The sequence below is a fragment of the Polyodon spathula genome, chromosome 16 (genome assembly GCF_017654505.1).
Source record: "Polyodon spathula isolate WHYD16114869_AA chromosome 16, ASM1765450v1, whole genome shotgun sequence".
In the NCBI taxonomy this organism is placed as follows: Eukaryota; Metazoa; Chordata; class Actinopteri; order Acipenseriformes; family Polyodontidae; genus Polyodon; species Polyodon spathula.
The window spans coordinates 873825-887940 of NC_054549.1; the positions used below are offsets into that span (position 1 = coordinate 873825).

The following is a 14116-nucleotide window of genomic DNA, read 5'->3' on the forward strand; positions in this document are numbered from 1 at the left end:
AGCAAGATGGGCCGAAAGGGCCTCCTCTCGTTTGTAAACTTTCTTATGTTCTAAGGCAACCGCTCAAGTGAAATGATTTCCCCATTTACAGCAATAAAGAATGAATCAGAATGGGTGTAAATATCCCCACAGCCAGCACATCTAATCAGCTCATCTCGGGCAGTAGAAGACTACATGAAATTTCAAAGTACTTGCTCTTTAAAATTGAAATAAACTGTTTAAAAAATGAAAGGCCGGGAGAAAGTAATTGGGTAAAGTGTAGGAGGGAAACGAGTAAATCATTTGTTCAGAGGAGGACGAGAGGTTGAGTGGATGAATCTTAAAAGAGATTTTTTGCAAAAGATGCATCTAACCTTATTCCTTCCCACTTACATCTACTTCCCCTAAGGCTACTCAACTGAGACTCGCTTCATACACGTGCCCTTCCTGTGCCCTACAAGACAGCTTTCATTGTTGTATTATTTAATTGATATTCCTAATTCTTACAATCCCATGCTCTCTTGATTTACAAGTAGGGCTACTGACATCCCCACAGTCAGCACATCTAATCAGCAGGCAACCGCTCCAGAGCAAGACATCCCCACAGTCAGCACATCTAATCAGCAGGCAACCGCTCCAGAGAAAGACATCCCCACAGCCAGTACATCTAATCAGCAGGCAACCACTCCAGAGCAAGACATCCCCACAGCCAGCACATCTAATCAGCAGTCAACCACTCCAGAGCAAGACATCCCCACAGCCAGCACATCTAATCAGCAGGCAACCGCTCCAGAGCAAGACATCCCCACAGCCAGCACATCTAATCAGCAGGCAACCACTCCAGAGCAAGACATCCCCACAGCCAGCACATCTAATCAGCAGGCAACCGCTCCAGAGCAAGACATCCCCACAGCCAGCACATCTAATCAGCAGGCAACCGCTCCAGAGCAAGACATCCCCACAGCCAGCACATCTAATCAGCAGGCAACCGCTCCAGAGCAAGACATCCCCACAGCCAGCACATCTAATCAGCAGGCAACCACTCCAGAGCAAGACATCCCCACAGCCAGCACATCTAATCAGCAGGCAACCGCTCCAGAGCAAGACATCCCCACAGCCAGCACATCTAATCAGCAGGCAACCTCTCCAGAGCAAGACATCCCCACAGCCAGCACATCTAATCAGCAGTCAACCACTCCAGAGCAAGAAATCCCCACAGCCAGCACATCTAATCAGCAGTCAACCACTCCAGAGCAAGACATCCCCACAGCCAGCACATCTAATCAGCAGGCAACCACTCCAGAGCAAGACATCCCCACAGCCAGCACATCTAATCAGCAGGCAACCGCTCCAGAGCAAGACATCCCCACAGCCAGCACATCTAATCAGCAGGCAACCGCTCCAGAGCAAGACATCCCCACAGCCAGCACATCTAATCAGCAGGCAACCGCTCCAGAGCAAGCCATCCCCACAGCCAGCACATCTAATCAGCAGGCAACCACTCCAGAGCAAGACATCCCCACAGCCAGCACATCTAATCAGCAGGCAACCTCTCCAGAGCAAGACATCCCCACAGCCAGCACATCTAATCAGCAGGCAACCGCTCCAGAGCAAGACATCCCCACAGCCAGCACATCTAATCAGCAGTCAACCACTCCAGAGCAAGACATCCCCACAGCCAGCACATCTAATCAGCAGTCAACCACTCCAGAGCAAGACATCCCCACAGCCAGCACATCTAATCAGCAGTCAACCACTCCAGAGCAAGACATCCCCACAGCCAGCACATCTAATCAGCAGGCAACCGCTCCAGAGCAAGACATCCCCACAGCCAGCACATCTAATCAACAGGCCACCGCTCCAGAGCAAGCCATCCCCACAGCCAGCACATCTAATCAGCAGTCAACCACTCCAGAGCAAGATATCCCAACATCCAGAATGTCTAATCAGCAGGCAACCGCTTCAGAGCAAGACATCCCCACAGCCAGCACATCTAATCAGCAGGCAACCTCTCCAGCCAGCGAAATGCAGCAACAGCACTCCACAATATTTCATGAAATAAAAACATTCATGCAGCCATTCGCTGACACTTTATCTTCAGTCAGTTCCAAACTGAGTGATTTGGATAAAAGGGTGTCTAATATCGAGCAATAGAAACAAACTTCAGCTCTATCAGTAATTCCTGCAGTAAACACTGTAGTGCCTGCTTCATTTACTTCCGCATCCACTCTAACCTCGGTCATTACAACAGACCCTCCCACCTACAACCTTGCTACTGCAACAGCATATGGTTCCTCCCCTGCAACACCCGCTAGACGTCACTCAGTATCCCTGCAAATTCAGCGAAACATAATTGAAGGTAAGGACGTCAATCTCCTTTCATTATTGATGGCTACATCTGAGTTCTGCGCTTCCACAGGGCACTCAACATGTAAGGCATCCGTCTATATCGTAGTTGAAGGTTTCGTCGTGGACCACTGGTGGGATGTAATGCGTTTGTCTAGGAGGAAAGGTTTAGGATATCTAAGAAGTCTTTCCAAAGGCTATAGTTCTTGTTCTGTTCTATTCAATGCCCGTGATTTTCAAAGTCTGACCTGGAACCTTCCTGCTTCTTTTAACACTGTTTGATTCAAAAATTGTGACAAAAACGAGTTTTCCCCTTACATTAAATTATCTGTACACGTGATGGACTGTTCCTAAGAGTCAGGATGTGTTAGACGGGAGGTCGAGCGTTCACTGCAAAGAGGTTCCGAGTGTCAGAGGTGAGGGTATTTGTAACATTCCGTTAGGGCATACACTGTCTTTATGTTAATCTCCCTCTCATTTTGAGGAGAGCTGACACTCCCCCACATTTATCGTTTTCCTTTTCTAGACTGCCCGACCGGACTTAAGCAAAGCTCCCAGCCTTCAGTCAGTCGACCTACTTCAAGTCGGTCAGCCTGGATGGAAGCGAGACTCTGTTGCAGGAACGTATTGACCCGGAAGGTAAACGAGGTAGCAGCTGCAAGCAATAGACGCAGCTGGAATCGTTTACCAAGGGATCATGCGGGGTAGCATAAAAGGGGCCAGAGAAATGCTAATCTTTTCCTTCGCTTGGGTTGTATACGTAAACCTGGAAGGACTGAGAGCTGCAGTAGGAACTGCCGAAGAATATTCGTGAGTGTTTGTTTGTTTTGAGTGTTAGTAATTGTCTTGTTTATTGTATCACTAGATGGCTAAACACGTTCCGGAGCTGTCGCTTTTTGGGCCAGCACAAGCTGGAACTGCACTGCACGAACTGTCACCAAATAACCTGTTATCACCCACCACGAGCACTAATACACACACCCGGGACTGGTGACCGTGTTTTAGTATTGTGGGGCGGATAACGTTTATTGTTTGGGACTGTAAACCCGTTTGTTTGGCTCCGCGCATTACACATTGTTGTATTGCCGGAGTGTTTTTCTTTTTGGTCACCAGACCCGGATTATAATTAAAACCCCCCTGTGGCAGGCTGGTGAGTGGATAGAGGCCCAGAGACAGTCTGAAGTTCAAAAAAATAACTATTTTATTATAAATAACACAAAATAAAAGTGCACAAGGGCAAAATAAAGGGATTTAAACACAAAAAAAAAAGTACAAAAAACAAAACTTACAAAAATAAAGGTTTCCAGGCTGGGCAATGCCTTCACTGGATGTAGAATTCACAAATCACAAAAACCACAAACACCAACCTGCTTCCTCAGCTCCCTCCTCTCAAATGAGAAGCAGAGGCCTCCTTTTATGTCAGGTGGCTGGGCGCTGATTGATCGTTAATTAACCTAATCAACCCCAGCCACCTGAACACAATAAACCCAGGCAGGTAGGGGAAATTAACGGATTACAATTGTTTCGTGGTTTCTTCTGCACGTGGTTTCTTTCTCATCACCTCTACACCTGTTCACAATCACCAACTGCCACATCGTATTGTCAAAAAAACTACAGAATTATCCTGACTATATTTTCCCCAGTTACTTAATCGACAGACTAAAAAACTCACTCAAATTCGTTCCTCCTTTTAAAGCAAAAACCTCCATTCTGGTAATCAAGAAGCAGAGTGAGTTCAATCTCTTACAGAAAAAGACATTTAAATTTATAGTCGGCCCATTTTCAATGCCTCCGTTTCCAGTCTACAGAATGAATCCTATTGGCATTGCCACTCAGAATATATTAGGAAAAAAGAGTCATTGATTTATCAACACCACAGGGTTCAAGCACCAGCAGCATCAACTCGCTTATTCCTCAAGGTCAATTTTCTCTTCATTACGTTACAATTTCAGATGCAATTCACTCAAATAAATTAGCAGGTCGTGTTTCCTGGTTAGCAAAAGCAAATATATCAGATGCATTTAAGTAATGCCAATCTATCCTTCTCTTCAACACCTGTTTGGTATATGCTGGGAAGGAAAGTTGTATTTCGCTACTCAGTTAACTTTCAGCTGCCGCAGCAGCCCAAAGATATTAAACACTCTTTCAGAAGCACCATGCTGGATACTTCTCAATGCTTACCATGTTCTATTTCTGCTCCACCTCGATCATCAGATCCACCAGCAGTAGTGATCACTAATCTTAAGAGTTTATTTTCAGAAGTTGGCGTCCCGCTTTCTGAGGAAAAAACAATCAGCCCCCGGCATTCTCTGAAATTTCTTGGAATCATACCGGACACAGAAAAGTTTGAATCTAGCCTCCCCGTGTCTAAACTCATCACATTCGTTTTCTTATCCAGAACTTTCAGATCAGTGAAACAATCAGGAAACGCGTTCTGCTTTCATTGCTGGGCCACTTCAACTTTGTAATTCACCTTATCCCCCAAGGAAGGGCGTTTATATCTCGACTACTTGTGCCCGCATCGACAGCAAAAAGCTTGGACTCCTACATTAATATTTCATCAGAAGCTAGGAAAGACATTACAATGTGATCTGCTCTTACTCAGCACTGGAAGGGCCTTTCTATGTTTAATGTCGATTTCACTTCAGCACCACACGACCTGGCTTTGTTTACAGATGCCTCAGAGGTCTCTTAAACAATCAGTGGTTTTCCAGTGTATGGCCTCAGGAAAATGAAAATCTATCAAAGTCTAAATCCACAGCTCTTCTCGAAATTTACCCAATAATTGCAGCAGCCCAGCTATGGAGTCATCTCTGGTCTAGAAATCGATCTTATTCTACTGCAATAATATAGCTGCAGTGCACGTTATAAATAAAGGGCGTTCCAGTTCCCCTCTTATCATGCAATTACTGCAGCGGCTAGTATGGATTTCAGTTTCCAACAATTTCCAAATACAAGCTCCATCTACCGGGCATTTATAATAATGCAGCTCATGCTCTTTCTCATTCCACAGTCCACTTCCACTTTCCACTTCCTACAACTCTGCCATCTCCAGCAGCAACTCCACAGTTCAATCAGCTCACTTCCAACTGAATCCAACTATCACTAAGGTATTTAATTCAGCTCAAGATTACATGGCTTCAGCACTTGCTCCTTCTACCAGATCCTCTTACTCTACAGGTTGGGCTTGTTATGTAACCTTCTGCTCCGAAAACAGGATTAATCCTACACCATTTAACCAGGACTGGATCATGGCTTTCATAGTTCATGCAAAGGATTCTTTACATCTGGCACCAGCTACAATCAAATCCTATTTATCAGGAATTCAGTACCAATTTCGCTTAATGTCCATCTCGTGATTAATCAATGGAAGCCATATGCCTATCTGCATTTGTTAGTTTTTTGAGATGCTCCGAATATACAGTTCCTTCTATTTCCAGTTTTCCCACTCTGGGTAATCGCTGCAGTGATCTCACGCATATTCTAGATTCCCATTGTATTCTCTTCCTACGCATTTCAAAAACAGATCAGCTTCGGCAAGGACAATGTATTCAGCTTTCAAAAATCGGCTCTCCTCTATGCCCATATGCTTCCATGCTGAAATATATCACAGACCGTAAACCCAAGTCTCCCTCTGACCCCCTATTCATCAATGCAGGCCGGTCTGTTGTATCAAGGCATTGGTTCACTTTTCACCTCTCCACTTTGGTTTCCAGAGCAGGATTTCCCCTGCAATTCTACACTCCTCATTCATTCAGAATCGGAGCAGCCACATCAGCAGCAAGAACAAAAATCAATCACCATCTAATCAAAAATATGGCACGCTGGACCTGCAGTCGAAGTTTACATTCGTTCTTCCCCATGCGAAATATCCTCTGCTCACCAGTCCATTGCTGGTATGTCCGGAGTGGGTCAGCCTTTCTATCTGGGCCACCACAGGTTTTCCTCCTAAAAAGATAGGGTTTGTACTGTGTGGAGGGTCTTCACATAGTGGGTAGGGTACAGCTTACTAACCCCTAACCTTAACCTTACTAAGTGTTTTCTTTCCTTCTTGTGTTAAATGTTTTCTCTCTCTTGTTTTCTACATGCATTGGTGGTTCTCCTGTTTTCTTCTCATGAGTGTCTTCAGCAGCGAGCTGGGGGTTCTCCTCTTAGAGGACGGTTCTCCATGAGTCAGAGGGGACTCCAGGCCAAACCCCACCTTTAGCATTGCATGATCCCTTGTCTTCTTCTCTTTCAGATTCTGATGCCTCTATTTATGTGATGGCCCCAAGCAGTGGAACCCCTCTTGTTTGCCGGGTCTCCTCAAAGACGATGACCCCTGTCCTGTTTGTCGGGTCTCCTCAGCGATGGAACCCCCCCTTCTATTATGTTGTGCTTTTGAAGAGGCAGAGCACCCTGCTGTATATGTTCTAATAAATACTAACTCTGTGTTTTGCTTTCCGGTTCACGAGCCTCTTCGTATGTCAGGTCACCTCAGATACGGTGGCCCCCCCTCCTGTTTGTCAAGCCCATCTTTTTGGTTGTTAAGAACATCAGAAAGTTTACAAATGAGAGGAGGCCATTCGGCCCATCTTGCTCGTTTGGTTGTTAGTAGCTTATTGATCCCAGAATCTCACCAAGCAGCTTCTTGAAGGATCCCAGGGTGTCAGCTTCAACAACATTACTGGGGAGTTGGTACCAGACTCCCGCAATTCTCTGTGTAAAAAAGTGACTCCTGTTTTCTGTTCTGAATGCCCCTTCATCTAATCTCCATTTGTGACCCCTGGTTTGGTTGATAAAGTGGGAATGGTATCTCAATGGTTACATTAGGAGGCGGGATTGATAAAATGGGAGCAGCCTCTCAATGGTTACGAGGCGTGAGTGTGAGCGAATGGGAAAGCTTGCAGAAGTGCAAGGAGACTGGAGTGGGTCTAGACTCCCAGTGCATACAATCATATGCATGCTGTGCATATCTGAGAGCTAGTGGTGTGGTAGTTTCACCACATACGGAGCTGTACATTTGTATTCAATAAATACAGTCAAACCTGTATAAAGAGACCACTCAAAGGACAGTCTAATATGGACTCTTAACACAGGTGGTCTCTTAAAAGAGGGCCCATAACTTATGAATTATGTATTTGTCTCTAACATGCTTTCCTGTAATTATGTATGCCTTACATACACTGTAAAAGCTAGAAGATGTAATAGGAACAAAATGAAGTATGTAATTTACATTCATTCAGATAATGCATTTACAAAAAATTATTTTGTGAAAGTAATGAATGCTTGCCTGTCTCAGGTCACACAACATGTTTTAAATCCTTTGCAGATTTCAATACCTGTGCTGCCTTTCAGCTACGTGTTGATTCATTGCATCCTGAAACCGACGCCAGCAGAAGCAGAAGATCTTTCTCGATTACCGCGCACATTGTTTCATACTCTTATAAGTATGGCTTGAATTTTTCAGTGTTTATTTTCCTTTTAATGGTTTGTCTTTAAGTCTTAAGCTGCTACATCCTGATTATGAAAACATTCTGTTAAATTAGCAGGAAAGAACAACAGAACAGTGCGAGAACGAAAGTTAAAGTAGCATCTGGGGGAAGTGATTAATGTCATTGCTTGCTTTTGTGCTCGAATAATGAAGAAGGTGAAACAGAATCAGCAAGTCAATCAGGACATCAAGGTAAAAAGAAGCGACTTTGTTAAGTAATTAACAATTTAATTAAGATATTGAATCGGCTCAAAACACGGTCACGTGAACAAAAAAAAAAACTAAAACTTCAAGCTCTAGTCCTTTCCATTTCAAAATGCTGTATCTGCTTCTTTCTAGTGCCTAATTTTCAGCCGTTTTTCTTACACTTACTGTCCTTACAAGTTTAATAAATTCTGTCATCTAGGGAGGACCTTTTGTTTCTCCACATTTTCTCTCTTCTTTTACAAGAGAGCGCTGTTGTTTTATTGATTACAGATAAAAAACCGTTAAAATGGTTGCCGTCTTCCTTTGAGTTTAGGACGTACCATTTAAAACCATACTGTTCTTATAACACCATCCCTGTGTAAGGGTGCTTAATACAGGTTTGAGTGCATTGCTGGGTAACAGAATTGTGGTCGCTGGTCACGTTAGACAGGTGGTCGCTTAATACAGGTAAGTAAAAGCACAAATATCATTGGGAGGAATTTAAAGTGGTCACTTAGACCAGTTGGTCACTAAATAAAGGTAGTCACATGAGCAGGTTTGACTGTAGTGTAACACACTCAGGGTTTGGCAGTCAGTTGTTTGCAATCATTCACAGTGTTATTTGCAGCAACTCAAATACTGGATTCAGAAGCTGCTCTTCAGTTCGCATTGCCTGCCATAGATATTTGTAAAATACACTATATCAAAAGTGTTAAATCCTGCTAGTCTCGTGTTTAATACTGCTAAAATAAATAACATCCAGAATAGTTCAACTTTGCAATAGTGTGAAATAAATGAGCTTAACTAAGGGCTGTTTAAATGTTCTATTCATTTGTTACATGGATGCTGTGTTTCTGTAGTGAGGTCACCCTCCCCCATAAGAACATAAGAACATAAGAACATAAGAAAGTTTACAAACGAGAGGAGGCCATTCGGCCCATCTTGCTCGTTTGGTTGTTAGTAGCTTATTGATCCCAGAATCTCATCAAGCAGCTTCTTGAAGGATCCCAGGGTGTCAGACCACATTGTGTCTGTCTCTGGACTAGACTTAATAGAGCGGTTTCCATTGAATGACTTTATTAGAAAGGGGGTTGATTGGAAACTCAACCAAAGAAACTCTCCACTCAGCTTACCACTCTGACAGGTTCCATTGGACATCGTGCAGCAGTCAAAGTAACAGTCGTCCATCTTTGCTTTGTCTTTTATTTGCACTGTTAGGATCCTTCTGGATATCATTGCTTCGAAACCAACAACAGTGGAGAACTCGTCCAACGGGTACACAAAGAGACCTAAACAACAAAGGAAGGGGTGTTTAACAATGGGTACTGAGCATATCAGCACAGCTCAGACAAGCACTGTCCTCGGATTCGTACATCTTATGTTCTTTTTATCAGCTTGCAATGTTTGGGAGAATGTAGTCATACTAAAAAAACACTTTAACACTTGATAAACAATTGCTTATTAACAGTGTTTTTTCTTTTTTTTTAAATATCATAATATTACTTATACAACATTTACATTGCTTAATTGTGCGTAATATTTTTATTATCATTTTGGCTTTGTAAAATTGAGGATGAGGATTTTTTTTTTATTTTTTAATTGTATTAGAAAAGAAAGCAAAACCAAAAAATTGTCACTAACTTTACATTACACAAATACAGTAGTAGTAATTATATATATTTTTTTTAAAAATACAAAAATTGCAAAACTGTTAACTGTTTTAATACACGTGCTGTCTTGCCTGGCATTGTGAAACTGCTCGCTCCTAGCAGACCATTCTGTAACAGTTAACATCCGTCACGGGGCTGCAGAGAGAGCGCTCTGCTTACTGAACGCACTCCTGCTGTCTGCAGACACCTTGTGGAATCTAGGCCTTGCTGTACTACAGGTTTAGTTCATTTAAGAGAGAGACTCAACCAGCGACTGACAGGTGATCTGAACAGTTACCCTTATAATGGCCGGGCATCTGAGCCTTTCACATTGACTGATATATATTAACTGATCAGCTGCTAGAAGGAGATCTGTTACTCACACACACACACACCCTGTCCAATCAAAGCTCATCCTCGAGTGCAAAGACAAGCGCTCCTCCCCCAGGCTTGTCAGTGTGATCCCCCAGGCTTGTCAGTGCGATCCTCCAGGCTTGTCAGCTCTCCTCCCCCATGCTTGTCAACTCGATCCCCCAGGCTTGTCAACACAATCCCCCAGGCTTGTCAGCTCTCCTCCCACAGGCTGGTCAGCTCTCCTCCCACAGGCTTGTCAGTGCTCCTCCCCCAGGCTTGTCAGCGCTCCTCCCCCAGGCTTGTCAGCGCTCCTCCCCCAGGCTTGTCAGCTCTCCTCCCCCAGGCTTGTCAGCGCTCCTCCCCCAGGCTTGTCAGCGCTCCTCCCCCAGGCTTGTCAGCGCTCCTCCCGCAAGCTTGTCAGCGCTCCTCCCCCAGGTTTGTCAGCACGATCCCACAGACTTGTCAGCGCTCCTCCCCCAGGCTTGTCAGCGCTCCTCCCCCAGGCTTGTCAGAGCTCCTCCCCCAGGCTTGTCAGCGCTCCTCCCCCAAGCTTGTCAGCGCTCCTCCCCCAGGCTTGTCAGCGCGATCCTCCAGGCTTGTCAGTGCAATCCCCCAGGCTTGTCAGCGCTGCTCCCCCAGGCTTGTCAGTGCGATCCTCCAGGCTTGTCAGCGTGATCCCACAGGCTTGTGATTAAAGCCTACTGATTAAAATGGAAACAGCTCAAAGGCAAACGTCTTCCCATTCAGCTAGAGTGCAAGCTCCAGTCGAGAGGTAAGAATAACACTGACATCCGCATAAGATCCATTAACTCCCCAACCACTAGGAGGAGATCCATTACAAGCTGTATAACCAAATATATTTCTTTAAAAAAACAGCAAGCAACTGATTTATTGCTTCAGAAGTTGTTAATGATGTAACCATATGTGGCACGGCAGCATCACAGCACAGATGGTATTTGCAGGGAGAGACTCAGACACAGAAAGCTGCAGGTTTAATGCAGTTTATTTATAGCACTGACAAAACACACTTAACAAAATAAACAGCACAAGGGCCAAAATCAAAAGGGTTTACAAAAAGACATGACAGGACAGCACAGCATGGAACACAAACATGGACATCCACCTCCTTCACCAACATTAATTCACAAATCCTCACTAACACCTGTGAACACCTTATACATCTGTAGGTGGAGCCTAATTCATTATTTATTCACTTGTCGGCTCCAGCTACATTCCTACAGGTTTTGACGGAGAAATTGAACCCCCTCCCTGCCATCCCAATACCCCCCCACACATACACACACACACACACACACACACACACACACACACACACACACACACACACACACTGAATTCGGCAGGGCTTTCAGTCTGCCACACCATATTTCAAATGTTTCTATATTTCCCCTAAATCAGCCAGTTTATATTCTGCTCTAATAAATGTATTATTTATAAGCTGGTGTTAGGGTAGGGATATTCTGTCAGTAATGAATAGCTTAATGCCTGAACTGGGTGGCGGGGGCCAACAATCTTAATTGAAATGTAGCTGCTCTGCAGTTGAGGTTTGGCTCCTATAAATAATGCATAGAGAATGTGTGCAGACAGAATGGACGTGAACAGCACTGTACCCAGAATGATGCAAGTCTTATATGAAACCGCCTCACATACTGTATGAGTCGGCCCTATTCACAAAGATCTAGCGTTTGCTAAAGAACATTTTAATGTGAATGTAATGTAATGTTATTTATTTTACAATGTTTGCAATTCTGTTGAGCGGTTCTGTGTTCTGTTGTTTCAATATTAAGTTCTCTCTGTTTCTGTCTTTAACTGCGGGGAGATAGTGACAGAAACCTTCATAGTGTGACCACTCAACTCTCCCAATCCCATTTATTCTGTAGACAAAGATGCAGGCGTTTTAATCATGGGGATCCTTGCAGATCTGTGCAGATGTGTTTTAATCAGAGATCCTTGCAGATCTGTGCAGATGTGTTTTAATCATGGAAATCCTTGCAGATCTGTGCAGATGTGTTTTAATCACAGAGATTCTTGCAGATCTGTGCAGATGTGTTTTAATCATGGAGATCCTTGCAGATCTGTGCAGATGTGTTTTAATGACAGAGATCCTTGCAGATCTGTGCAGATGTGTTTTAATGACAGAGATCCTTGCAGATCTGTGCAGATGTGTTTTAATCATAGAGATCCTTGCAGATCTGTGCAGATGTGTTTTAATGACAGAGATCCTTGCAGATCTGTGCAGATGTGTTTTAATCACAGAGATCCTTGCAGATCTGTGCAGATGTGTTTTAATCATAGAAATCCTTGCAGATCTGTGCAGATGTGTTTTAATCACGGAGATCTTTGCAGATCTGTGCAGATATGTTTTAATCACAGAGATCCTTGCAGATCTGTGCAGATGTGTTTTAATCACAGAGATCCTTGCAGATATGTGCAGATGTGTTTTAATCACAGAGATCCTTGCAGATCTGTGCAGATGTGTTTTAATCATGGAGATCCTTGCAGATCTGTGCAGATGTATTTTAATCACAGAGATCCTTTCAGATCTGTGCAGATGTGTTATAATCATGAATATCCTAGCAGACCTGTTTTAATCACAGAGATCTATGCAGATCTGTGCAGCCGAGCGTTCGACGCGGCCAGCTGCATGGATCACACGCAGCTCCAGTAAGCTGGCTGCACAGGGCTCAGGGGTTATTTGCTGATCTGCAACCCCAGTACTGCCACCTTGACAGTGGAGGGGAACGACACACCAGTTCAACATTTCTTATAATAATAAATTATCTTTGTAATATGTTCATGTATCTAATAAAACAAAAGTAATGTATATATATATATATATATATATATATATATATATATATATATATATATATATCTTAATGATATTATATATATAATATTCGAGTGTTCAATGGATTTGCATGAAAATCGTGCAGTCTGTTTGGTTAGATTTCTTGATGTGGGCCATTTCACTCTGCTCAGATATGCAGATTGTGTGTTTTTTGCTGTTTTGTTGTTTTTTTTTTGTTTTTTTTTTTGTCAGTATCCAGCTCCCAAATGGTTTGGACTTTTTTTGACAATTTTAGGTTACAAGGGCACTGGCCAGAATAGTGCCTTTTTTTCCGGTTTGGTGAAAAAATATGACTCTGTTCCTGAGTTTTTAAATTTAGTTTCTGAGCATGCCAGTGCAGCTCTTGCAGTTAGATGTTGGATCTCGAAAAAGGAATTGGCCTCATGACAAAATATTTTGTTATCAGTTTAAAAAAAAAACTTAAACTGCCTGAAAATCATACCTTTAGTCAATCAATCTTTATTTTATATGGCGCCTTTCATAGTGGACCACCATCACAAAGCATTTTACAAGATGCAGTAACAAGAAGAAGATCCATAATACTATAAATAGAGAAATGCATAATACATGATATATGGTAGAAAACAATGCATATTACATTAAATACAGTGAAACATGCATAATACCTGATAATAGCATAATACATAAAATAGTAGCAACAACACTGCACCTAATAGCAGATGTGTAGTATAGACTTCTGTGGGATGTTTTGCCACTTTACCTGCTGGCGAAGGTTGGCTGGTCGAGGTTGTCTATTGTGGATGGCACTGGCGATTTGGTCCTACAGATGTTCTGCTGGCCATGGCAAGACCTCAGCAAGACCTCAGCCATTCAGCCTATCTTGCTCATTTGGTTGTTAGTAGCTTATTGTTCCCAAAATCTCATCATGCAGCCTCTTGAAGGATCCCAGGGTGTCAGCTTCAACAACATTACTGGGGAGTTGGTTCCAGATTCCCATGATTCTCTGTGTAAAAAAGTGCCTCCCATTTTCTGTTCTGAATGCCCCTTTGTCTAATCTCCATTTGTGACCCCTTGTCCTTGTTTCTTTTTAAGGTCTTTTTTAAGTCCCTTGGGTCGACATTGTCAATACCTTTTAGGATTTTGAATACTTGAATCAGATCACCGCGTAGTCTTCTTTGTTCAAGACTGAATAGATTCAATTCTTTGAGCCTGTCTGTATATGACATGCCTTTTAAACCTGGAATAATTCTGGTCGCTCTTTCTACAGCAGCAATATCCTTTCTGTAGCGAGATGAC

General features: G+C 43.2%; 1 protein-coding gene across 1 annotated transcript in view; it reads right to left on the reverse strand.

The window, feature by feature from the left end:
• Positions 1-14116, reverse strand: part of LOC121328898 (von Willebrand factor A domain-containing protein 5B1-like) — a 119866-nt gene that overhangs the window by 87335 nt on the left and 18415 nt on the right. The window contains exon 4 of the mRNA XM_041274038.1: positions 9118-9273. Coding sequence (XP_041129972.1) covers positions 9118-9273 — 156 coding nt within the window. The remainder of the gene's footprint in view (positions 1-9117; positions 9274-14116) is intronic.